A 26189-nucleotide genomic window follows, 5' to 3' on the forward strand; every position below is an offset into this window, starting at 1 on the left:
TCGGGTATGGATGTTGCTGCTCTGGCGATATGTTAAATAGATACGCTTCGTGAATGCGTCCTACGATACTTAATTCCCATATAAACCGCCACACATAATTCATGGACACGCTTTCTTTTCCACGAAAGGATTCAAACAAGCTAAAGGTAACGATAACACTGAATTCTAAACATAACATAGTAAAGGGTGGTAAAAATACAGCTCCCATCATGCCCTTTGAATGCCCCAGAACGCCGAGTCTGATGCAAAACAAGCAGACGCTCTTCCTCGCCCGCTCCGCTCCGCCAGGAACCGGATATCCGATTTATCTCTATCTCATCCTGCTTCTTTTTTTATCCCATCTTCCATCTATCCCCGTTCTTTTGTCTTTGTCTTTCGCTCTAAATGAAAACATAGATTCAAGAGATTTTTGGTCTTGCTGGGTATTGGGGGTCCGATCCAATGTTGATCTCCCCGGCTTTGTCCGGTAATTGACACGGGCGGGTCGTGCTCCGGACATCGAAGCCCGACCATGGGCCGTTTTTGAAGAGCTAATAGCCGAGCACTCACCGGACAATCGCTTTCGTCAATCTTGCATCTTCCTTAACATCGAGCAAAAACCTCAACTCATCCGTTTTCTGGATTCTCCCCGTCATTTCTATCATTTTGTCCATCGATCTACTGACCACCGCCGCCCATAATCTTGGGCAGCGAGCGCCAGCCCTTCTCGTTGGGAAGCTTGACCTTGCCAAAGTCCTCATCAAGATCGAGAATCACTTTAAGGGCGTTGCGGCTGCGACCATATGGACTAGTGTCCAAGCTGCCCTTGACCGTCGACACAGCATCTGACACTCCTGTTGGGATCTTCTCCTTCTGAGTACCGGGCATGGGTAGAAGAGTCTGAAGAACTTCATATGCGGCAAGGGTGAAGCCGAACTGAGGAGAAGATCGGAAAATACGCGCGGGACCACCCTTGAAGAAGGCAGTGAAACCCTCCTCCTTCCAGATTGTCTTGGCGGCGTGTCGCAGACCGTTATACGTGGCCTCGCCCTTGCGGGCTTCGACCTGAAGTCGGGTCTTGATCACATCGCAGGGTGTCGTCAAGTAGGCAGCGGGCATACCGGCGATCGCACCAGCAGTCAGTAGCTGCAAAACACCCAGCTTGTTGGTCGGAGACTCGCCAAAGAAGTCTTTCTTGAGATGGCTGTAGGTGGGGAAGTAGATGGCCGAGAAGGGAACGTCACGGAGCAGACACGCCGAAGCACCCTTGTACAATCCGACGAGACCCAGGTTGCGCACGATCCACATAGCCGATCGCTTTGGTGTTCCTTCGACAGTCTTGGCAACCTCGCCCTGAACTTGGAGTCGAATCTTGACAATCTCGAGAGGGTTGGTAAAGACCTATGGTAGGCTGGTTAGTGGCGCTTCTATCAAGTGAGGGATCATTTGGTGGACTTACGACTTGGCAGGCACCAGCAGAACCACCAGAAATCATCTCGGACAAGACTGTAATGTTGCCGTTCTTATCAGTGAAGTACTTTCGGGCAAGATCGTTCACGGTCAGCTTGATGGCCTTCTCTGGAGCAACACCGACTAGCTGGGGTAGCACGCCCGAGTAGAGGCCACGGAATCCCTCATTACGGATGACTTTTTGAAAACAATCAATCGAGTTCTTGTAGAGGCGCTGGCCGGGCTGGGCGCCTCGCTGGTTCTGCAGTCGCGTCTTCACCAGATCAATGGGGTACACCATGAAGGCACCAAAGGCACCGGCAACGCTACCCAGAGCAAAGTTGTAACCCGATGTCAGAACGCCCATCAGAACGCCACCACTGGCAACCTTGGCCTTTGTAGCCTCCACGGCATCATAGATGGGGTTCCGCCACGAAGGATCAAGGACCTTGGCGAAATCGGAGAGTCCCAGGCGGCCAGAGGGCTCATCGAGACCGGCAAAGTGGAAAAGGATATCAGCTTCCATAGGCGTGAAAAGAGAGAAGCGCGTGAGCTTGGCAGCCTCGTTCAGGAACTCAGGACGGGTGATCTTGCCGTCCTTGCTCTGGTCAATAGCACGGCGCAAGATGAGCTCAACAAGATCCATCCCGCCGATGACGTTCTGGAAAGCGCGGACATTGGCGTATGAAATCTTGGAACCAATGGAGAGGTTGACGAGAGTGTGCAAATTGTCAAGAATATGCTCAGACAGCTTGTGACGGGCAGTCTCGACAATGATGCGTTCAAACTCCTCACCACTGATGAAGCCATCACCGTCCTTGTCAAGCTGGTGGAAGGCCTGCCGAATGCGCTCGCCTTGGAGACCGCGCAACATTTGGCAGAACTGAGGATAGTCGAGAGGGTGACGGTGCTTCTTGTTACCAATGTAAATCTTGGCCCAGTCGGAGTCCCAGTCGAAGGTCAGGTTGTCGGGGCCCTTGTTAAGCTCGTACAAGGTGCGGAAATCGTCATACTTAACGGAGCCAGTGCGCTCAACGTCAAAGAGGCGGAAAGCGATCTGATACTCGGCATCCGGCTTGTTGAGGAGGTGCTCGAAAATACCCCAGTCAGCAAGACTCACTTTGCCCTTGCCATTGACATCCGCGACGCTGAATAGAATGGAATATTGATCACGGGAGATCTTGTGCTGTTTGGGCAGTGGTTAGTAAGTCCTCGCGAGTATGCAAGCTTGGCTACAGCTTGCTTGAAGCAGGAGTGCGTGACTCACGTAATCCTCGCCCTCAGGCGCAACAGCGTTGATAAACTCATCGGGTCCGAGGTACAGTTCGCCTGTCTCAGGGTCCTTGATAGCATGCTTGGTGAAGCGCGCCTTGGTGTGGGCAGCAAGCTGTTCAGGTTCGTGTGTGCCGATGACGGCCTCCTTGACGGCCTCCTTGGCCACAGCAAGCTTGGACATAGTTATATTGTAGTCGCTCGGAGGGGTAAAGAAAAGTTCCGAAAGGATGGATCGAGTTCACAGCAATTGAGTTGTCGAAAATAATCTAACGATGCTCAGTAGGTCAAAAACTGAGGTGACTGAGGCGACTCGGAAACGAATTGGTTTCGTAGGTTTCGTAGTGTCCACTGGCAAGTGGTCCGACAACGGCTGAACACGACGAAATTCTCTGGAGCAACGCAAATAGCGGAAGCTAACAGGAGGCAGAAAAGAGGTACAAAGGACAAGATTTCCCTCGAACGATCGAAGTCAGCGGCAGGGAGAGGATGTCGGAGACGTATCGACGTAGCGAAAGGGAAGCGAAACGAAGAGAAGCAGAAGCTGAAGAGGAGAGCAAAATGCGTCAATTGGGGAATTTCGAGATGGAGCGAAAGATGAGATAAATTTGCTATTCACTGGACCAGGCCAGGCCAGGCCGGTGGTTGGTCCGGGCGGGGGGTGCGCTGTAGCGGGTGTGTGACCGCCCCAAGTATCTTTGAGTACTGCACATGACTACCTACCTAGAATACTTGTTATTTGCGTGTACCTTGATTTAGTCAGCACCTCCCGTCCCTTCCAATAGGTAAAGGTACCTGAAAAGTGCCCTAACTAAGGGCTGTTGCACTTGCTTCTTCCACTGAAGCCCGGAAGGTTGGCAGCTGGAAGCGCACCTCTGGAAGCAACGTGGGGCTTCCATTTTTGGTGGTCTGAAGTCCGGACCAGCGGGCAGGTAGGTATAGGGCGGACCGCTGCAAGCGCGCTCTCGTTTTTCTTTGTTCTCTCTAAATTGATGCCTCCTTCCATTGCCTTGAAGACACCTCAGGAGACAGAGTGTTGAACAGTCAGCGATCTAGGAATCTCGCTTCATGAATATTGCCAAGCTCAAGTGTCGCACCAATGACGCGAGAGCAACAAAAGTCACCAGCATCAGTCAACAATCTCCAAAGCAAATTCGGTCATGATAGTGCCCAGAAACTACGAACTGTCAGCTCGAGTAACGGTACCTTGAGATACATCATCTCCTCACATGTGGGCGTGCATACATATTCATCTAATGGATCTAATCTGTGGACCCCTTCCAAGTTGGCGCATCCGGGCACCTCCTGGGCAAGGTCCTTTAGCGAACCTGGATATATCGGTCGTTGCCTCAAAGATTGAGCCTCAAGAAGGAAATCATGGTCAGCTACCAGAGTCCTGAATGCCTCACTGACACAGGTATCAGAAACCATGAGAATATACAACTGATATAAACCGCGTACAAAGGAAACCTATTGAATGTGCGCTCTCCAGAAGAATGCCGTTTCTCTTCCGTAACACCGGGAAAGCTCCCTTCCCCGATCCCGGGGTGGCATATGGTTGTGGAGATGGACCCCAGGACTGACCCGCCTAACCGGAGTTCGGAGGAGCGCCAACTGCTTGATTCAGCACAGTCCAAGCTACTATTTTGTGTTTTTATTAACGATCCTAAAAGCATAAGACGTTCTCATGCTGTGGATATATCGATGAAGTGTATAGGCGGCGAGGCAATCGTCTCTGGTTTAGAGCCAGTGACTGGGCTTGGATCTTGAGGTTATACTTCGTTGCCCGGATCGACGTGCTTGGGTTCCATTTCTTCTACCCTTCCGGGTCTCGCAGCCTTCTCTGACGTGGGAGGAGCGAGTCCCTTGTCTTTCATGAGAAGTGTCGAAAAATCATATGTGCCATCGCGGTTCCGCTGGGCCGTAGCGCAATCTATCATGCTGCAGGTAATGCAGATTCTTCAGTACGGGATCATTAACGATGATCCCCTGATAGTGCTTAATCAAGGCTCCTGATGTATCCGTAAATTGTTGCTCACCTGTTCTCGCCTAGTTAATAATACACGATATCCTGTGTCCCAGACTCGGAGTCGCGGAGGGTTTGCCCGCGCCTGCGACAACGGACAGTATCCATGTTTCCAGAATAGCAGAAGCCCTCCCTCAATTTCTTAGACGTCACATGGTGCCGACAGACTCTCTAGTGCAGCTTTGGGGCCTGGTCATTTCAAGTGGAATCTTTCTTCAAAGTTCAAGCACACCTAGGTCACGAGCACAGCTCAACGCTATTCTTTGACCAAATTTGGCCAAGGTGAAACTCCAACAGAAGCCATTTTCACAATGATTTACTGCATCTTCCATGTTTCTCCATCAGGGCATGTAACCTTGCAGAACCTATTGCCAGTTTGCCATCACCTGTAAGGCTAACTTGCTCGCGCGCCTATCAGAATACTTGCTGTCACTTTAAAGAACCCTGACTTACCTTGGTATCCGTGGACCAACGGGGAGTTGGTATCAATAGGTAGGTAGGTACCTTAGGTACTTGAGTCTACTTCTCACAACTCTATGGTATTGCGGAAATCCGAATTGCCGGGAATTCCCGGTCAGCACAGAGCATTTTCCCCCTGGACTCTACCACGACTAGTCCAATGTCTATCCCTTGTTCTGCTTGTTAGTGGGCGCTCGTACCCATCAGGCAAGGAGAATCCTCCGTGGGGAAATGTCGGGGGTTTTAAGCTAGGGTCGGGGTAAGCTCGCCCTTAGTATATTCCCCTCGATATGATGATTACAGTTGGCGATAGGTTTCGTGATCTTGTTCGTTAGTTAGTCCTGTATACATACATACATGCATAGATCCCCCAGCATGATAAAATTCTTGTGGCTGACAAGTCGTGTCAGCATATCATAACTGACTTAAGCGACCTACAAGATGCATTGCACCATGGGGGAATGAAGAAGAAAAAAACTACATTTTCCTATCTCGTTATTCATATAAGTCGACCAGCAAGTGACACCCATACATTATAGAAAACAAAACCCACCTTGCAAAATACTAGAGATAAAAAGTAGGTATCTCTACTGGAAAGCCTTAACATGGTAAAGACATGCACCAGCTTAGCACTGAAGCAACATATGCAAAACGCAGCTGGTCTGACGTACTAAATGGCGCAAGGAACATCAAGTGACAATATTGAAACAAGAGAATTGAGGATTAGATACCATACACGCGTCCAGAGCCTCTACTAATCTATATACTACTGTAAATGCAAACTTGGGGCCTATGGGGTTACTGGCGATAGTGGCAGTGGTGATCATGGCTGATTATATCTCCATCCCACTTGCTCTGGTCTATGGTCGGTCGACTCCATTCTGCTTGAAATCGCGAGACCCCCACGGTTCGAAAGGCCAGCCGCCTTCCCCAACGGTCCCTGAAGAATCCTCCATACGCCTTGTTCCCCAGTCCATATCCCACTTACAATTACATATATGCAGTCGCATGTATGTAAGTTGGTAGTGAAAGAGGCCGTTCCCGCAAACGCCGAATTCCGAAAATGCATTAAACCAGCCAAATAGGCAACAAAAGATGATATAATCGCAGTCGCACAATCGTGATATTCGTAACAGTCATCCAGAGTCGTTATACAGTATTTGTACCTTTCCCTCCCCCCCCCCCCCCCCCCCCCCCCCTACAAGCTCCATTGTCTGGGGTTGAAGCAAGGCGTTTGATGGCGAAGAGGAGTCCAGGGTGGGGAGTGTCGCCGCTCATATTGCTGGTAAGTTGTTGTGTTGTGCCCAGCCCCGGCGGGGTATTATTAAAGAGTTCGTGTCAAAAAGAACCACCGTCTTTTAGAGATTAGGGCAAGAAAGAAAGCCCATCCAAGAGCGAAAAAAAAAACCGTAACTTGCGTCGAGACAGAGTCCGAGGTAGATAATTAGGGCTTGTCCAGAGCTGGCTGCACATGCTATTCCGGTCCGGCTGAAGAACTGAAGAAACGCCGGTCCGGTCAAGTACCGATGCAGCGACAACAGCAGTCAAAACACCTCAGTCGCCGGTGTGGCAGGTCGTAATGCTCGACGTCAGGCTGGAGAAGAGAAGAAATGGCGAGAAGTTGGTGGGCGCCATGAACCAGAAAAAAACCCCACGAGCATGTGCCAACCGGTTCATGATGGCTTCTTATCCCTTAATGGGGATGAGTTGGGGCTGCGCAATGGACAACTCAGTACTGCCTTCGCGATACCCTTGAAGCTCTCGGCGAACGGGGGATAGCTGGTGAGGAAGGGTGAAGCCAGTATCAAGAGCTTCTTGGACTAACAAAGACGCCCCCTTGTACCGACGGTCCGTATACTTTTCAAAGACAGCGGCGTGGTGCTGGTCCGGCCGATCACAGCATTCGATCATCATCGTCACCAAGTTCTTCAACTGACTCCAGGTATAGCCCGAGTAGAAGACATGCTGCTTAGTCTACATTGCAAGTTAGCGTGCGTGATAGATATATGAGTATCGTCATGACTCCAACTTACCCAGTCACCCTTCTTGAGAATGAGTCGAGAAAGACAATGTGCACCCGCAGCCAGAAAGCTAGGGGGAGACGCCACGAATCGCTCGTCCATGATGGTCAATTCCAGGAAGTACTTGGCTAGAGTTCGAGTCTCAAGATCATAGTCATCAGCTTTGCTAACACGTCGCAAGAAGCTCATGGGCCCTGGCCAACCCAGCTCGAAGCTCAGCATACTAAGCATGAAACGCTCGGCCTTCAGAACCTCGTCGGCAGTGTAACCATTGTCGACCATGTAGACGATCTCGCCCAAAGAAGGACAGTTAATCTCTTCGTACTTGGAGGCTACCAAGATTGCGGTGGCACCGACAAGTTGAAGCTTGCCAATTGAGACGATCTTTTGGGAAAGGAAACGGTCGATGTAATTGACTGTCAGGAAAAGGGTCTCAGGCAAGAGACCAAATCGGTTGTGAACCTGTACCAGCCAGTCCATTAGGACTGATCGCATTGACCACTGAATCTCGGTTTGGTTGTCCATGTAGTGCGCGTTAGGGAGCATTCTGATCTGCAAAGTATTGTTAGTTTTGAGATGAGAGCAAGACAAACATGACTCTTTACCTCAAGCTCGCGCATATACTCGAAAATCTCGTCACCATACTCGGCAACCATGCTGACATCCCATAGCTCTTCTTCAACCTCGTCTTGTGTGCGAGTACGCTCCACCTCTTCGCGTGCATCCTCAAGTTCGCGTTGAACGCGAGCTGTCACACGAGGCAGTGGAACAACTTCTGTAGCACCCCCAGCAGTCATATCCCGCGAGCGAACTGAGTGGGCTGTTGTGTATGCTTGGTCTTGGTCATCAAAGTCCTCGTCATCAGCCTCCTCCCAGCATTCTTCAGGCTCTGACATGGAAGGGACAGAGGGGTCATAAGAGATGGGGACAATGGGTTCTTCCTCAGATATCTCGGGCAGCTTGATGTGTGACTCGGGATATTCCTCCTTCTGAAGCATATCCAGGTCGACGCCGGTCTCGATGGGGAGATACATAGAATCAAGGTAGGCGCCTTGGTCGTAGGGATAATCAGCCTCCTGCAGCGACATTACAGCAGGGTTATAGGATTTGGGGCCTAGCTCGACATCCGCTTTTGGCACTATCTTTTCCAGCTGCTTGCTTTGGGTGCGACGCAGACTAGCTTGCTGTTGCTGAGGTTTGAGCTGAGGTTGGCTCTTATAGTGGCGAGGCTGAAGAGCAGGGGCATTCTGAGTTGACGGAGCAGGAGCCTTGGTGGCATTGTGGGTATCTTTCCTGACGTACGTTTCTTGACCGTTGTTTCGCGATGTCTTCTTGTTCGCGTCAGAAGGCTTATTTTCTAGTACGGTTCGTGTCGACGAGATGTTGGGTAGCCTTTGGGCGGGACGAGAGAAAGAATCGTTGCTATAGACAGCGTTCTCCTTGTTTAGTGGCGCGCCACCTTGGTTGTTGTTAACACCATTCGATGCATAAACCTTGATCGATTTGCCTTCATCACGAGCGTATACAGCCTGTTTGCTAACATTGGTCATATCACCGAAGGCGGCTCGCTTCGCTGGGCCACGGAAACCGGCTGCTGTGTTTGCGTTGGCCATTACCATATTTCCAGAAGACTTGTTTGATTGTTGAAGATGGGGAGCGTTTTCGGCGCCACGCGGTCGAAAAGGCTGAGGAATATGATATTAGCTTACAATTCTATAACGGGTACTGGTATGTATCTTGATGCAAGGGAGAAGTGGCTGCCAAGTCACGGCAGCGGAAACTAATCAGGGAGATAGAGTATGACGACGTACCCTGGCGTCCATAGTGACGTTCAAATTTGAGAATTGCGTGGATGAAAAAGGTTGTTTGATGTGGTAAGAACGCGATTAATAGGATGCTGGTGGTCAAGATCGCGTACAGATGCTGGAAGGATGTTCTGGCGTTTGAAGTCGGCGCGTTGATTTATCATCTAAGATGCTGCAATTACAGTTGCGATGGCAGTTGGCAGGCGACGAGTGGCTTGCAGTGCTAGGCCGTGTTGGCTCTTCCCTTCTCGTATCGACTACTGCGCGCAATATGTTTGGGATGCTATCTCAGGCTGTGTCGAACATTGAATGATGAGGAAGCCGGGGAGGGAAGCTTGATGAACAAGGCGTGTTTGGTGTTGTTTTTATTTCTCAGTAGGAACAAAAGAAGCAGCAGCAGGCAATAGCTTTGGACTGGTGGGTGTTCGTGAGATTAGGGGCCCGGGCGCGCAGGGGGGCATTGGACGGGGAGATTAGCCCTGGTAGAACTGAGCTGATGCTCGTCGAGATCAGCGGTGATGATGGCAGCACTAGAAGCTCTAAATGCTCAAGGCGTTGGAGGGAAAATGGGAATGAAAGGTTATAGAACAAAGGCAGATGAGAATGCGGCGATGATGGAATAATAAAGGTACCTCCGAAGAGCTGGGTTTGAGGAGAGCATGCACATCCATCCACATCCTGTTCGTAACTGTGCAACGGGCAACGGGACAACGTAAATGGTTGTGGAAGCCTCATGCCTTGCCAGTGCTGAGCAGACGCTGTGTTTTGATTGGATGGCCGGCCCCAGTGGTATCCACTTATTGCTGGAGATGAGATTTTGTTTGTTTGTTTATGCTGCTAACTCTCAGGTACGACGTTATTTTTGGCCCTTTAGTTCAAGGAGAACAGGCTCACTAAGCTTGGTGAGGGATGGCGCACGGGCCGCCAACGGGCCCTGGCTCGTTTCCAACCTGTCGTCACGGCGATGGCGCTCTACCAGGCGCTATACTGGTTTTGGAATAAAACAGCCTTATCCAGCTTATCTCGACTTACGTCGCGTCTCACCAGAAAAGTTATTTAAGACGTTGACGTCGTCTATGTGGTGTCTAAGACATTTAGAACACAAATAATAGCTCAATGATATGCGCCTGTATCTTAAAGGTTCAAATAAGTTTAATTTATGTAGCAATCTCCCCGATTTGCGGCATAATCTTCCAATGTTGATTATATTTGCTCGATATTCTTTATCGCGTCTTATCAAGGTAACTAAGCGCGCCAAAGGAGCACGATTTCACGTGACCTAAATCATTCGTAAACCCAACGGCGTCTCTAAAAACCTCATACTCCGTAGTCCACCAAGAATAAAAAGTCTGCCGAGACCTGTCGCGAATTGAATCAGGGAGGATCACGTCCCCCTTTCCTTTCCTTTCCGAGACCGCCGAGACAATTCATCGATGCGCGCCGTCGCCCAGTTATGCCTCCCCGCCGATATGCGCAATTTTGTGTACAGTTAGAAAGTATCAGGAATTGCGCCCAGTCATTACAGTCAAGTTCGTCTGCCACAACGAATACAAACGTCTCGTAATGTCAAAATTTCGATTATCTTATATGGCTGTTCCTCTGGTCCAGCCATGGAATACTATGACAGATATTAGTTTGAAGTACGCCAATATCTGCGCTTGTTTCACTGTCATGCGATGCCTCCATCATGGTTAAGCAAAACAGCCCGCCACGCAAGCTGCACCAGGACCCGTTCTGCGCCACCGTTTCTCGCATCTTCGATCGATGCGGTATTGTAGCATCATCAGTGTCATTTGGCCAGAATCATCTGGCGTGGACAGGGTCTCTAAACTACGAATGTGTAGTCTTGAGAGAACGTTTGTATTCGTTAAATTGGTTGAACGCAACGAGTAACCATATCTAGATCGTCAATCTGTAAGATATAATTGGCATATAATATCAATACAGACAACAGTGGTAATTTTAAGATGCCTCAAGAGCGGCGAAACACAAAACGGCTGGACTCCCAAAAATGTGACAGCTCATGAAGTTGCGACGTCGGTCGCCAATAACCCTATGTCATCACTGTGGCGATTGTAGGTCCAATTACTGTCCCGATTACGACGTAACTAAGCGGTTTCCTTATTTCTCTCCTACTGCTATGTTCAATCTACTTCTATATGACGAGACTCAACTTGCCCAGTCGCGACACAGTCGCATCAGGGCTCAGCGCAACCTTTTTGGCATCGGACTGTGCCACTTTGTGCCATGGAACTCGAGCGGGACTCAACGGGTGCAAATAGTGGCTAATCCGTTGGGCACATGGATATGAGAAACAAGAGCAAAGTTCCGAAGTACGCAATGGGAACCTAGCGACGCCACATGCCAAAGAAACCTGTGGGGTGGGTGGTGATAAGAAGTAAACCTGTCTGCCTGTGAGGCAATACGTATATCCTGTTAGGCGCAGTTCGATTTAAATGCAGATACGTTTCTGCTACAGCAAAGTGTGTATAAATGTAAGGATAAATGCCGAATCTCGTTGCATTGCTTGATAGACAAAATAGACAGCACAGGTAGGCAGACGAACAAGGGTAGAAGGTAACAGATACACACACCGTATCTTTTGTGCGCCGCGCCCTGATCGCGAGAGCAAATCGGATAGGCCCTGTCACCTCGAGATATCGAATATGCGTATTATCTACCTACCTATCTCGCTTGTCGCAGATAGTCCCAGCTGGTGGCGGAGCCTTGGAGTCTCGTGGAAGACATATCCGAGAGACATCTGGAGATGAGGTGACCAAGGCCCAGGCTCGTCTCATAACTCCAAGCTGGGCTGTGACGAACGCTGATTCGGTCGATGGAGCCTTTCCTTGTCGCATCTGGTTTTTTTTTTTTTTTTGTTGTTGTTGACCACGATCACCTAAATTTTGCGCCAGCGCATCCAAACGTGGATAATCCAGGGCGGGGCGGTGACAGCGTGCGCGCAAGCGTCATGCTTGATGGACGGTGGGCGCATCGCATGCTTTGCTCTCAATGTAACGCTGTGCGACACAGAGAAAGACGAGATATGGGATATGCGCTTTGGTTATGGACGGCGCATTTACTGCGACATCTTTCTTATCACGTCGGTTAGAAGATTGTGCTATGAAGTCTACTATAGAAGGCAATGCGAAAAGATATCATGCAGCGCATTGCGCATCTTTGGATCGCAACATGTGGCAAGGGTTTGCTTGGCTTGTCCAGGATATGCATGTTCTGGACTAGTCAGTCACGGGTCCTTGAGGGCCCTCAATATGCATGGGCTGGTTGGTGTATTCCATATCCTTTGAACTGTGGCCATTCTAAAAGGGTCCACGAGTCTGATATACAGTTGAATAGATTAGACGTACGTACTGATACAGGATAATAAACAACATACTTGTGGTCGGATTGAGACTATTGAGTCTCTGTCGGACCAGAAAAGAGACCAATTGGGGTGCCGCCATCACAACGGATCCATGGGACCATCATCCACATCCATAGCTACCTCCACGTTCACTCACATTCACGTTCACGCGTGCTCTGGCCTCATGCTGAAACAAAACAAGCCGAACGTGTGGCCAAGGTCCAATCCAAGATGCCATTCCACCATCTTTCTCGTCCCTCGTACGCCGCAAGCTAATCGCTACGACCGCTGCCTGAACGGTTCAAGATGAAACCCTAGAGAAGGGAAATTGATCGACCAGGCCCAGGCGCCGAACGAGGGTTATCATGACACGGACAATTGGCTGTTCCTGTTGGTGGGGGACGAGGATGAATGTAATGTCAACGCAATTGACTGAGGTTCTGAACAGGCGCATTTCCATTCTTCGGTACCATCCATCTCTGTTCAACAGGAACGACTATTATTGTAATTCTATTTTGAGCGCTTTGAACCTTTGGAGGTATGCGCCTGGCACACAGAGGCTGGCTGAGCTCTTGACGCTTGGATTTCTTTTGTCTCGGAATCACTCGCAAGCTAAGCGCATCATCCCTCGGAGTGGTCAATGGCCATCATGGAAGCGCAAGTTGATAATGAACTGGCGCAACTTCACTCCTTAGTCGCTGATTTGCTCATCAGAAGGCCCTGTATGGCGTTGTTTTTTAATCATGTGGGATTGAAGCGCACCGAATACTTTGCTGTCCATATCATAAGAATCTTGTCGGGTAAGTGTTCGATAGTTAGGTAGTTTGTAGTACCAAAAAAACTGGAACATCAAGGTGTCATAATCAATATCGCCACAAAGGGGTGTCTCTCATATTGCATCTTCAAGGGCACAGCGACACCTCAATATTATTCTTGAAAACCTATCCATACAGTGAAGGACTTGACATACCCCAAGATTCCCTATTATCCCCTTTCAAGCTCTCCAAAATTCCTCGTTAACACAGATCGTTCGTGATGCTTACCGTGTGCCAAGCTTATTTCGACACATGATCAACCTAGACAGATCCCCAGCTCGGTCGACCTTGAGAATCAGTGCGATTGGCTGCTGGTGATCTGTTGCAACCACCAACTCAGACATCTCTGAGCCGTTGAATCGAGAGCTCTCCGCTTTCTCAGTGTGTCGACCTCAAAAGGGTTCTTCTCAACATACCTTCTACTATTTCGGAACTTTTGACTGAGTCTTCAGACCACGGAGTCTTCATTGCTAGCCCTATATCCATTGAGATCAATTGTATCATGACCGACAACTTTGCGCCAGAGTATAACATCTGTAACAAGTCCTGATTGAGGTCGCATTGAACCCTGGACAAGCTTCGCACGCTCCCATTGGAGCGCGGAGGAGGAATTCGCAGGTAAAGTGTGCGTGTGTGCGCGCGATCGCAGCTCAGCAACAAGCGATGTCGCTGAGCATATTCTACGGTATGGACTATGTACACTATGTACATACATTATCAGCAGAAGCTAGCGGGAACCACTGCAGATGTTGTTGTTCGTTGTCTCCTCTTCTTAGACTAACCACACCACATTTGTATTGGAGGTGAGGGTCGTCAACAGTCACAGACTCACACGAGGCCACCAACAAGTGTCAGAGACACTGGATCAAGAGGGGCTGGGCTTGAGGATTCTTTTCCATTGGGAGTACGGTCACAGTTGTTGGTCGCCAACGACCAGTGTCTAGCCTAACTCGGGTCGCTTCTTGGAGCGATGGATATGTAGCTAGTAGTCGATGGATCGTGAGTGGCCGATGAGACCATACTCCGTAGCAATAGCCAGCGCTCGAGTGAGAGTTTCGGGAGGGAAAGGAAGCCAGCAATCCAAGGTTCCCAGGATCCGCTGAAATGGGCAACCCATGCATGCACTGTCAGTCCGTCATGGTGCTCGGCGATATGGAGCCAATATTCAACTGAAAGCGACAGGCTTTACACAGCTTCAATAGCTGGAATTTAGACTGGCGCATTACTTTTGCTTTGCTCACCGGCCTGTTCCTGGACCTTATGGCCCAGACTTATAATCTTGCGACGAGTCTAAACAAGATATGGCCGTTGCAAAGGCTCATCATCACCGTATAAAGACCCGAATATGCGCCTTGCTCTGCTGCTGGGGGATCGACATATGGCTGCCCAGGTCCTTGCAACCTATTCTGATAACTGGCCCGCACAAGTTTCAAAGCCTGTGAGGAGTCGCAGACGAGATTCAGATGGAGAGTTCATATTTTGATGATTTTATCAAGCGACTCAAGAGTGCTCAACGAATCGAGACTATAGTGTATGCGACGTGCGCGCAAAAAGATACTGATCGGTTTGCGCTGCGCATATGCACCGCCGCATCCGCTTTTCTAGGTTCGTTCGCGCGGGAGGAGTCGAGAATGCGCCCTCTTTTCCCCTGAAGTCAGTCACAACGTAGAAACCAAAAGCAAATCTACAGTGTCTATTCTAAGCGTCGGGCTACCTTTTCACGGTATCTGCCACAGTAATACCGAGATTAGAGGCACGTCATGGCAGTTCCTTGAATACCTAGATGCTCGGGTTCATCGGCGAGGAACCACAATGGATGGGTCCTGGGCAATGAGTCCCCTCCCCTCAGGGCAAGCCATCCAACCAGCCCTGGCTCAATTTCAGCATCAGCCATGTTTCCCCATCCCTAACTTCTGGCCCAGACGCTGTAATTACAGGTTGTCGCACGCTGCCCAGGGCCGTCTTTAGCGGTCTGCTGGCCTAATTTCCAGGCCTCCTTCAGGAGTTCTTAACGCTTGCCCCCCCTAAACGGAGTGTTCTCGTGTTAGTGAGCCCAGCTCCGTTCAAATTCAACAACCTCTCTTCTCTTGTCTGGTCTGGCTCCTCTTTTCCTCATGCACATCCTCTTGCCGACTCTTCAACGCCGCCACAACCATCCCAACACGGATCAAGACCTCTCTGGTAAGTCCCATCGCCTGTGTTATTGTGCGCGATCCCCATCGAGACCCAATCTCAAGGCTCCGATTCCCCCCTCTTCCATCCTGAGTCCCCAAGTTCATGTCCTCTCTGCTTCATCCGTTGTCCCCGTCCCAAGAAGCGCCAGACTGCCCCGACCCTCAATCTACCCATCCTCTACTCGAGAGGTCCTCTTCATCATCTACTCGACAGTTCCTCAGACCATCCAGCCGTTTCTCAGTTACTGACAGGCTTCGAAACAAGCAGCATATCGATCTTTTTACCGTCGCTGTCGTTCTAACGAAAACCCTCCACCGTTCATCGTCGTCATACGCACCGCAAGTCCAAAGCCCTGAGACCACACAGCACACACAAGACTCGGCGCTTACCGCCTACGGCGTGGATGTTGATTATCCCTTGATTCTTCATCTACATTTTGATATCGCTTTTTACGCATCTTGTCTTGTCTGCTTTTCTGGTCCTTGACCTCGCATATAGCATTGAGCGTACTGTTGAGCGATCTTGTCGTGAACAGGGCCGGGCCCAGTCTATCCCAGGCAAAGCCCGCAAACACCACTTAAACCCATCAACCCAACCACTCCCATCAATTCTACAACACCCATCTCTATCGACACAATAAACACCCTCTCAGCTTCACAATGGCTTCAATGTCGCCTCTCAGCACTGCTATCGTTCCTTCTGGAGCGTCATCAAATGGCGGCAGTGTCTCACCCCAACAGACATCGACACCCAAGAACGTCGCATTTGAGCTATTGTTTCTCGAATCCCCCCATTGCCGTGCGCGCTTGCCAATGCGAGTGCAAATATACCCCCACGACACAACGGACTCCATTGTCACTACCGTGAAGAACTTTTATGGTCTGTACTCGGGTCCGACCGGGTCAAAGGGAGTCAGTTTCGAAGATGATCTTGGGAACACTCTAATTGCCCGGTACGAGAACTTTCGAAACAATATGGTAGTATACGTCAGGGTTATAGAGGAACCTCCGGCGAATGCAACTGCGTATTCTCCCCACCCTTACCATAACTCATCAGTTGGCACCCACCCTTACTACAGCGACAATGGCTATACTGCCACTCAGGCTCAGCGCTTACCCCAAGAGTTGTCCAGGCCCAGCTCTCGGACATCACGGAGACGAAGCCCATCCCCCAACACTGCTCGTGGCCGAAGAAGTGCTTCTGCCAGCACAAATGGGAAGAAGGGCCGTTCTCGCTCCTCCAAGACCCGAGCTTCTGCCTCTCGGAGTCATACCGAACTATACAGCGACAGTATAAACGGCTATAGCAGCAATGATGAGCATGACTCGACATCTGGAAAGAACAAGGACCAACTACCTACTACTGATATCAGTGTCGAGAACATTGTTGAAGGTGGCCGTCGTAAGAGGGCCAAGTTTGAAAGCTCGGTAAGTGGAGACCGCCATTTTGACAAGGCGGGCTCAGAGAGACTGACAATGTTGGGCCACAGGAACTTCCATTGTTCGCACCACCCCAGATGCCTGCGGCGACATCGAATCCTTCCGTATCTCCTGCTCGCCGAGCTGAGCCTCATCGGCCCGCAATGCCGTTCGTGCAGCCTCATCAAAATCCCTTCATAAACCCTCGCCCTATGCAGTCGCCCCAAGGCTATTCACATGGCATCACACATCCCAATCTCTACTCAACCCCGGGACCCGATCGCCGAAACCGAAACAGTGGCGGATATACCAGTAGCGCCATGGGAATCCTTCCTACTCCCGACCCAACTATTGGCAGTTGTGTGTCTGAGGAGGACAAGGATGTTGCTATCCAGCTGATGCGACTTGGTGACATGTCCAACGTCTCCCACGGCCGAACCTCTGCTTCTACTCTCGATGATACATTCAGTGGCAGAGCTGATGCTGCTTCCTCGACTGGAGCTACTAGTGAAGGCGAAAGCGAGAGTGAGACCGAATTGCCTCCTGCGCGACGCCAGAAGCTAGATATTTCCAGCACTGCTAGCAATGTCTATCAGACCACCGAGTCACACTTCATGCCACCCCCTGAAAGCGCCGAAGTTAGTGGAGACGATGCTGACTATGAGGATGGCGCTGACGAGTCTCTGCTCTCGACTGGCAAGAGCAAGCCTGGCAAGACTCAGAAAGTCCCTGCTAAACCTAAGGCATCTGCCTCTGTTTCTAAAGCACCATCGGCCAAGTCCTCCAAGGCTCCCCGTCCCTCTAATGGCGTCAAGGGCAAGAAGCTGCCCCCTGTCCCAAGTGGCCCAATGTCGCCAGCTTCTATGCCCCCTTCGCGAAAGCAATCCATTGCGTCTACCGGACAAACTCCACTTGCCCCTGGCGAGGATGACCAGCCTGATCTTTCCACCAAGCCTCGCTGCCAACGCTGCAGAAAGAGCAAGAAGGGGTGTGATCGCCAAAGGCCTTGTGGACGTTGTCGTGATGCTGGCCTGTCGGCAGACCAGTGCATTAGTGAGGATGAGGGCAACGGCCGAAAGGGTCGATACGGTCGTCACATGGGAGTGCCCATCAAGAAGGATGAGGTCACCGCCGTTGTCCAACCTGCGCTATTACCCGCTGCACCCATCGCGGCTGCTGCCATGACAATGGATAAGTCCAAGAAGCGCAAGCGATAAGCGCCTGGCTTCAGTCACACCGCCTGAAGGTTTTCAATATTGTTGTATATACTGGTCTTTGAGCTTTGTCACAACAGTTTTACTGGCGTCGTTGTCGGCTTACTTGTCATCTTTGTCGATGTGGCATGAATGACTTGTACAAATCTTCCCAATGGGTCCCAACGGTTTACCAACAAATGGGCCATGCACTCAAATGTTTTCTTTTTATGTTTTCCCTGGTTCTTCTAGCTTGCAGGCGAGAGGGCAGCACTCATGATGATACTCAGGAGGATGTAATAATGACGGCCGTTCGGCCATTACTCTCCTTATACGGCGTTTCGAGGCAAGATGTAGGAGTTGTCGAGTGTCTTTTCTTTTTCTTTAACAAAAAATATTTTTCCTCCGATTCAACATTATTTTGGTTGCCTCCAGGCTCAGCGAGGTTGACGTTCAGCCGCGTCTGAATCGCGATGGACTTATGGGCGGCAGTTCCATCAGGCAAACCACTCAAAAAAGGTGCGATACGGTGGGGAACAAGGGGCATGGTGCTTGGAAAATCTCCCAAGGTTTAGAAGGCAGGACAGGAACGGTATATGGAAGGTTTATCGTGTGCGTGCTTGAGGCGCATTCTGATCGAGATGCATGACTAAAAAGGGATGCTGTCTGGATGCCACACCGACCGCGCAAAGGAACGGGTTAATGTGGCAAAAGGCCAAATGTTTCCGATATGTTATTCTGTTTTCTAGCGACTTTTCTATATCTTGTTGTACGCAACTAACTTCATACAACATGCCTGAGATTAATTAGGTTCATCAACCCGCGTGAATGTGAAAGTGTGCGACACGAGCCACCGTAATGCGCTGCTCATATAAAGTCTCCAGAATGATAGGCCATGCATTCTGGTATTGTGCGACCGCCTTGCCAATGTTTTGAGGCATATTTAAATGTTGATTGCTGATATTGACCATGCTTGTGTTTTGAGGCCGTTTCGCGACAGCGCAAGCCCGAAACTTCGGCATCGTTTGCCGAAACGCCGCGAAACGGTTAACTGCAACATTTAGAGTGAGACTTCTACATCACGCCTCACAGAATGACACCTCCACCTCGAACCTCTTTTTTTTTTTTTTTTTTTTTTTTTTTTTTTTTTTTTTTTTTTTTTTTTTTTTTTTTAACCCTCATCAGGTATATTCCGACTCAATATCTCGAAATATTCTGTGCAGAGATATTGTGGTCTAGGTATTCTGCACCCCTACCGCAAATCGGCTGCCCCCCACCATCACAACCTGAACTAGCGTGCCGTTCCCGCTCCACCTTTTGCCGATGCGGAGACGATCTGGAAGCCGATTGGCCGTTGGACGCATCATGGCCTCACGTGAGAGCCTTACGTCATGTTTTTCTTTACCGCCATTGTTGTTTACCCCTCCATTACGAGCGCGGGGTAATTTCTTGTCGTGTTTTTTTTTTTTTTTTGGGTTTCTGTTTTGGCTGACTAGGGCATTGATGTTAGTTGACAGAATAAAATAATCAATGTCCAAGTTGGTGAATTGTGCGTTCAATTCGAGCACCGGTATATGCTTAAATTTTGAGATGCGGGCTGTGCCGTTTCAAAACAGTAAGTTAATTGCGATTTCTCAAAGTCAATGTCTAAGTTTATGCTATCATGATGTTTCAAGCATTCCTCCAGAGCAACAACAATAGCTTATTTCATAAACGGCGCAAACTCTTTAGCGGTGGCACAGGAATCCTCACCATCGATTATTTATCGTTGTTTATCTTGACCCCTGGCGCCGGCTCCGGCCGCGACCACCCGTGACTTCTTCGGAGACGTTTCATTGGCCCCACGCGTCAGACCAACGGACTTCCGACTCTGGAAATAAACAATCGGCCATCGGAGCGGGGGTGGGTAGGGTTCGGTTCGTCGGCGGTTAGTGGGGCGACCGGCTCAGGCTACCCTGAACATGAAGTAATGGTATTTATTGTTCATTATAGTGGGATTTTCAAACAGACCATTTGGGTGATACTGATAAATTATATTCACTTGGGAGGATTTTCCTTCAATACTTTATTTCTATCTCGGGTTTGGCTCAAGGTACATTCATAATGCTTTGTAATGAAAGCCGGCCTGTTGCAAGCCAACGTCAACGTTATGGCCGCGTGATGATCGGGATGTAATATATCTACGTCGTGCTCATTGTAAATCCGGCTCTGTCTGACTCGGACACCAATGTAATTGAAGGGCGCGGTTGGCACTCAGGATCGTTACCCCATGATTCACCACAGGTCAGCAAATGATGTTGACTGAAATTGAGAGCAACAACTATAGTAACCCGATCTGGGGTTTGTGGGGCGCGATATCGGCAAGCAACCATAGGATTGCGCCCTTCGAGAAAAATCCTTGACTCAATTATGAAGAAATCGACTCTGATCGGGATGGGGCAGAGACAAGGACGTATATAGTTGTCGGTCGTCCCAGTTGAATAGCCCCGAAACTATGCCTGGCAACCTCAAATTCTACTACTTGCTGGCCAGTCCATGTTCTAGCATATCAATGGAACACACCTTAATACTATACACTTTATCGTATCAACAATGTTTGGCAAGGATGTAGAGAAGACGCCAACTCGGAGGCAGTCGTCACCATGCCCTTCTGAAGGCAATCCAGAGGACCTTCAAGACCTCCATCACACTATTTCAAATACAAACGCCCCCCCTCCGGTCTTTGATCCTGAAAGTTTCGACCCACCAGATGGAGGCTTCACAGCTTGGTCTCAAGTTCTTGCTGGTGTCTTCATCAATTGCTTGGCATGGGGCTACCCCGCCTCCTTTGGTGTATACCAGCTTCATTATGAAGAATCGCTTGGATTGCCCTCGTCTCAGATCTCTTGGATCGGTTCCTGCCAGACTTTCCTGACGTTCGCGTTCTGTGGCCCAGCTGGCCGTCTGGCCGATGCTGGATATACCAGAGAGACTGTCGCCTTCGGAAGCTTCCTGGCTATCTTGGGAACCTTCGTGACCAGTCTGTGTAAAGAGTATTGGCAAATATTCTTGTCCCAGGGTGTTTGCACAGGCATTGGCTTAGCCTTGCTATTCATGCCTGCTGTGACTGTTGTTGGTTCGTATTTCAAAGCCAAGAAGGCATTTGCTCTGGCGCTGGCTGCAACGGGCACTGGGCTGGGTTCCATCATCTTCCCAGCCACTCTCCAATATCTCATTCCACAAATCGGTTTCCCATGGGCCGTCCGCTGTGCTGGTTTCGTCGCTCTCGTCTTGATAGTTGCCGCAAATCTCATACTAAAGCCTTACCTCGCCCCAAGAAAATCAGGGCCCTTGATAGAATGGGAAGCCTTCAGGGAACTCCCCTATTTATTGTTCGTGCTGGGCGCGTTTCTGAACTTTTATGCCTTATACTTTGGTTTCTTTTATGTAAGTGGCTCCTTCCAAGACCAGCCGTACTGCGATATTGTCGCTAACAGTAAATAGATCAACGTTTATGCTCGCAACGTAATCGGGTTTACAGCAGTTGAAGCTGTCAGCTTGCTGCTGATTGTGAACGCAATGAGTATTCCTGCACGGCCTATAATGGGATACCTGGCAGACAATATCCTGGGACCGATAAACGCATTCCTTATTGGGATGACTGCACTCAGCGTCATGGTGTACTGCTGGATTGGCGTTAAGTCCGTCGCCGGCATGTACGCTTTCTGCGTCTTCTTTGGATTCGTGAACGGCGCATGTCAGGGGACATTTGTTGGTGCTAATGCGAGCTTGACCAAAGGTAAGAGATCCTCCGACGTTTGCCTTGCCGTTTGTTCTCTTGTACATGACTGACCAAGTAATCAAGATCCCCGTAAAATGGGTACTCGCTTCGGTATGGTTCAGACGATTTCTGCATTCGCCAGCTTGGCTGGACCACCGACTGCTGGTGCCATCCTGGATAAATCGAATGGCAATTTTGTATATGCACAGATTTGGGGTGGTACTGTTTTTCTGTTTGGTGCTCTCATGATTGCTTCATCTCGAGTTGCGTCAACTGGATTTGTTCTGATGAAAAAGAAATAAGAGGCACAAGATTGGGCAAGTACACTAATACAAGGATTCGGCGTTTACTTTGAATAAGAAGGCATAGGCTCTTAAGTAAGACAACAAGTAAATGGTAATGTCTAAAGCGAATATAATGATATATCAAAGGCCTTTTTATATCCTGTTTAAGTGATGAAGAGTGGTGATGACTAGGCGAGCAATCTGGCTCCCGTCGTGCCATACAAAATCGTGCTCGCCTCTGAGGTGCTTATTAACTTCAACTTTGAGTCCCTGCTCTGTTAAAAGGGATGCCATATTATCAATCTCCGGCTCATCAATAAGTGTATCCTCAGTAGACCATGCAAGCATTGCTAATTTCCCACTTGCCCAGTTGTCTCTAAAGCTTGATCCAAATCGGGCTGGAGAGGCCTTCTCCCAGGCAGACTTATCGTCACCGAATGCGGCTTCGATAAAGCCAGCATACCCGCCGTTATGCCTGTCATTGAGCCCAACAAGATCGAATATACCTGATACTCCAACAATGGCAAGGGGCAAGGGTCCCTTGGGGTGAGAGGCGAGAATGTCCCCACTCATGAGAAGTTGGAACGCGAGTGTTGCACCCGCAGAATGACCGACCAGGATGTAGTTGTTTGACAACTCGTACTTGCCTTGTAGGTAGTTCAAAGCTGACCAGATATCTTCTAAATGACCTGGGTGTTTTATGGTGGCAGACTCTTGAGGGAAGTCTGGGTGAGGTGATAGCCGATAGTCGATGCTAACAAAGCCAGCAATGTCCAGTATCGCAACTGCACCCGAGATGACAATACGCTTGATAGACTCGGTGAAATCGTTCTCATTGTTACGAGGATCACGCCAAGCACCTCCATGGATGAAGCTGAAAGCTGTTAATAGTGAAACCGGAGAAATAGTAGATCGATGGGAAACCCTTACACCACCCAATAACCAGTTTTTTGGGCCGGGCGATCAGCAAACCGCCATACGCCTAGTTTCTGACGGTCATGTTTCCCGTATTGGTGAGACGCGTAAGTGAGTCCCAGGGATTTGTCTTCGGCAATATCGGCCATCTTGTTTCGCTTTATGGGTGACTAGCGACGCTATGACCCGAAAGGAAATGCTGATCACAGGGGCTGTTCGCGGAGGTCAGTGAAGGATTGGGTATTAGATGCGAGAAACTCATCGGAGGCGTTAGTTCTTTTGGCCGTTTTTTATAGCAGAAGCTTCTTTAAATTGGGGGCGGATGTTGTTCCCAGTTCTAGACATCGGCACTCGTCTGGACCAAGGTGAGGGGTCTTGGGATGTTGGAACTTTCGAACCCCGGTATAGGCCAATCGGATCAAGGTTCCAACTTATCGGGTTGGGCACCTATATCTGGCGTTCCAATAAGATCTACAGAATCGAATAAGTCACTTTCTGGCACGATCCGAAAAAGGGACTTGGTAGATAGAATCTGGAATATGAGTACGAACTAAATTTCAATAGTAAAGAGCAAAGGCTGCTAATTCAGGATACCTATCATACCTTAATAGGGGTAATACTAGGACATTTACGAAAACAGAAGGAGCTCTCAGGTCACCTTACACAGCATGTTGTGAGTACCTAGGTATTCCTCCAATTTAGCAATTGCTGTTGGCATGTGCATTGCTTTTTGCGGAACGGGGCGGGAAGAAGCACGTTCTGAAGAGACATCCATGGCAACACGGAACCACGGATGAACGCCTTCCGATGTAACCGTCTTACCGTCCTCCCATCAGTAAACTCTTACTGCCCAAGGTAGGTATGTACTGCCCTGACTCTATCTTCTACTTAATTATAAATCTTCTGTCCCTACATTACAGGCCTAAATGGTTAGACGAATAGCCGCAATAAGCTACCATGCCAGGATCACACACAAATCGGAATCATCGGGAGATAAACCGCTAGCGAAGCTGATGACCGACAGGCTCTGACATGGTCACACCAAAATCCCGTCAAGACTGAAGATGCATGGGTTCGCACTACAGGGGCTGCACGTGTCTGGTTCGGGAAACTGGCCATCCTGTGCCATTGAGATGGATCACGGACGGATATACATTGACGCACCCAGAAAATTGCTCTCGAATCACCGCTGTTTTACTCCCATTATGCTAGCCTTCGCGTATCGCCTATTGATCTGATATTCATGAACTTCACGCTACGCAGTTACGTATCGACAAGGGACTCACAGGCTTCAGCTGATAGGCATATCGGACACGAGGTGGACCAATGATCGCCAGACCCCCTGTGCTACAACGTCACCCCACTTCCCGATAGTCATCTCAAAAGTCCAACTCAAAAGAGACTAAGAATGCATCTATGAGCGGACTCAGCCCAGAGGAAATTAAGAAGAGACGCCGTTCTTCAGTGCCAGGCCTCATAGGTGGCTTACTGCGAGTTGTAATGACCGATTCTTTGCAGACAAGGGTGCAGTCCTTGGTTGCCCCAAATGTCATGTTTTGACAGGGATTTAGACCTAGTCTAGACTTTCCTGCGAGCTGATACTGAAACGATGGCTGAACCGAAACCGTAGTTCCGCACTGAAGTGCGGATCATCAGAATGTCCTACCATATCTTCGGGTTCGCACTATCGGGAGAGCATCTTGGGAGAGTCTAGCGACCGACTTTTATCGTGGAGAAGACCGAAGATCTTTCTATTCTCACTATCTTTGATCAAAGTTAAGCCTCGGAGCCTCAACTAAATTGGCTAACAGGGAGACTTGAGACTCCACAACCTGAGCTATTTGCTTGTCGTATGGTTGCGCATGCTGGCATGTCTCTGTCCACCTCCTTGCTTGGGATCGTTCATGATGTGCGTTTTATTTGGTCAAGTTACAAAAACTCTATTAAGTCCTAACTGTAAGTATTCCCAACCCCCGATGTTTGGCGTTCAACTAAGAAAAGATAGTTGCCGCTGGCTTCGGCACGCTAAATAGGGTACTGTACAGTACTTGGTTCAAACAATACGCCTCTTTTCATCCCAAACCTAACCATCTCCAACATCTGCGCTACATACCGTCTTGGTGACCCAAGGTTTGCTTCTTGGTATGCGAAGCTTGACTGTGTCATCCAGTACAAACTTGCTCAATATGATGTTGCTGCTTGTCATGTGCGGTTTGACGCCATCGCCTCAACAAACAACCTAGTCGCCTCACCAGCCCTGCCTGCAATTAGGCTGGACCAAACAGGACTTTGACAGATGCACCGTTCCCCCTTCATGGCCCATTGCAGAATTTCCATGGACTCGCGGATGCAACATCGCCTCCCGCTAGCTAGTCTGCTAGTGGCTTGAAGAATTCGGCTAGAAACATGCCTCAAAATGGTCTCCAAGACGGTAAGAGGCAAGGGTGCTTGAAGACATCACTTTCACACCCTCTCTCTCTTCTCGGTCAATGGCAGGTCTGGTACCTTGCATCCGGCGTATCACACCCATGCTCAACACGCATCAACTTCCATTTGACACCCCCCCCATCACCGGCGATGAGTTGGAGACCCTTGCCCTGCATTTGATCAGATCCGCTGGGTTGGTTGGTGCAATCCTAGCGTGTGTGATTCACTCGCAGCTGTGAGATATATCTCACAGTGAGCCCCCCCTTGCGTTCCTCTCATTAATTCTGTTTTGTGAATTATTTCATTCTTTGAGCCTTTTCTTTCGACCCTCCCGCGACTTTTGAGGACTGGGCCATGCTCGAGCTCGAAAAGTTGTTCGTGACGCTGCAGCGCCATGGCCACTAATAAAGATATTAACCTTCATGAAGAGAATGGGTCTGCTTTGGTCGCAACAGCGATCACTCTCTTGACATTAAGCTGGTTCTCTGTCGGGCTGCGCACATATACAAGGGCTGTCTTGATAAAAAGTTTGCAGCTCGATGACTGGCTTATGCTCGTTGCTCAGGTAAATTCCTTGTTACATTACATAGGACAACTCTCACCAAGACTTAGATCATCTTCACGATATCATGTGCATTCATCCTTGAAGGTGTCCAGCAGGGAATTGGAAAGCACAATGACGCCATAAAAGACGACGAGGCCAAAGTTCAAGCCCTTATGGTAGGCATCATCTTCTCCTCCGACACCCATTCTGGGTCAATTATTTACTCCTTTACAGTGGCAGGCTTTGGCAACAGCGACCTATATTTTGGACATGATGTTCATAA

General features: G+C 49.4%; 5 protein-coding genes across 5 annotated transcripts; 2 read left to right on the top strand and 3 right to left on the bottom strand.

Annotated features, from left to right (window-relative positions):
• Positions 1-657: 657 nt before the first annotated feature.
• On the bottom strand, positions 658-2884 carry J7337_002912 (uncharacterized protein; the record flags this gene model as incomplete). The annotated part of the gene is made up of 3 exons (XM_044820637.1): positions 658-1380; positions 1439-2614; positions 2696-2884. The coding sequence occupies 3 exons, from the start codon at positions 2882-2884 to the stop codon at positions 658-660; spliced, it is 2088 nt and encodes a 695-aa protein (XP_044684937.1).
• A 3987-nt stretch (positions 2885-6871) lies between these two features.
• Positions 6872-8825, bottom strand: J7337_002913 (uncharacterized protein; the record flags this gene model as incomplete). The annotated part of the gene is made up of 3 exons (XM_044820638.1): positions 6872-7159; positions 7219-7758; positions 7812-8825. 3 exons carry the CDS (start codon positions 8823-8825, stop codon positions 6872-6874), a joined length of 1842 nt encoding a protein of 613 aa, XP_044684938.1.
• A 7199-nt stretch (positions 8826-16024) lies between these two features.
• On the top strand, positions 16025-18000 carry J7337_002914 (uncharacterized protein; the record flags this gene model as incomplete). The annotated part of the gene is made up of 2 exons (XM_044820639.1): positions 16025-16792; positions 16855-18000. 2 exons carry the CDS (start codon positions 16025-16027, stop codon positions 17998-18000), a joined length of 1914 nt encoding a protein of 637 aa, XP_044684939.1.
• Positions 18001-20568: 2568 nt separating this feature from the next.
• On the top strand, positions 20569-22038 carry J7337_002915 (uncharacterized protein; the record flags this gene model as incomplete). Its single annotated transcript, XM_044820640.1, has 3 exons — positions 20569-21402; positions 21460-21754; positions 21821-22038. 3 exons carry the CDS (start codon positions 20569-20571, stop codon positions 22036-22038), a joined length of 1347 nt encoding a protein of 448 aa, XP_044684940.1.
• A 135-nt stretch (positions 22039-22173) lies between these two features.
• On the bottom strand, positions 22174-23084 carry J7337_002916 (uncharacterized protein; the record flags this gene model as incomplete). The annotated part of the gene is made up of 2 exons (XM_044820641.1): positions 22174-22901; positions 23015-23084. The coding sequence occupies 2 exons, from the start codon at positions 23082-23084 to the stop codon at positions 22174-22176; spliced, it is 798 nt and encodes a 265-aa protein (XP_044684941.1).
• Positions 23085-26189: the final 3105 nt, after the last annotated feature.

The sequence above is a fragment of the Fusarium musae genome, chromosome 2 (assembly GCF_019915245.1).
Source record: "Fusarium musae strain F31 chromosome 2, whole genome shotgun sequence".
Lineage (NCBI taxonomy): Eukaryota > Fungi > Ascomycota > Sordariomycetes > Hypocreales > Nectriaceae > Fusarium > Fusarium musae.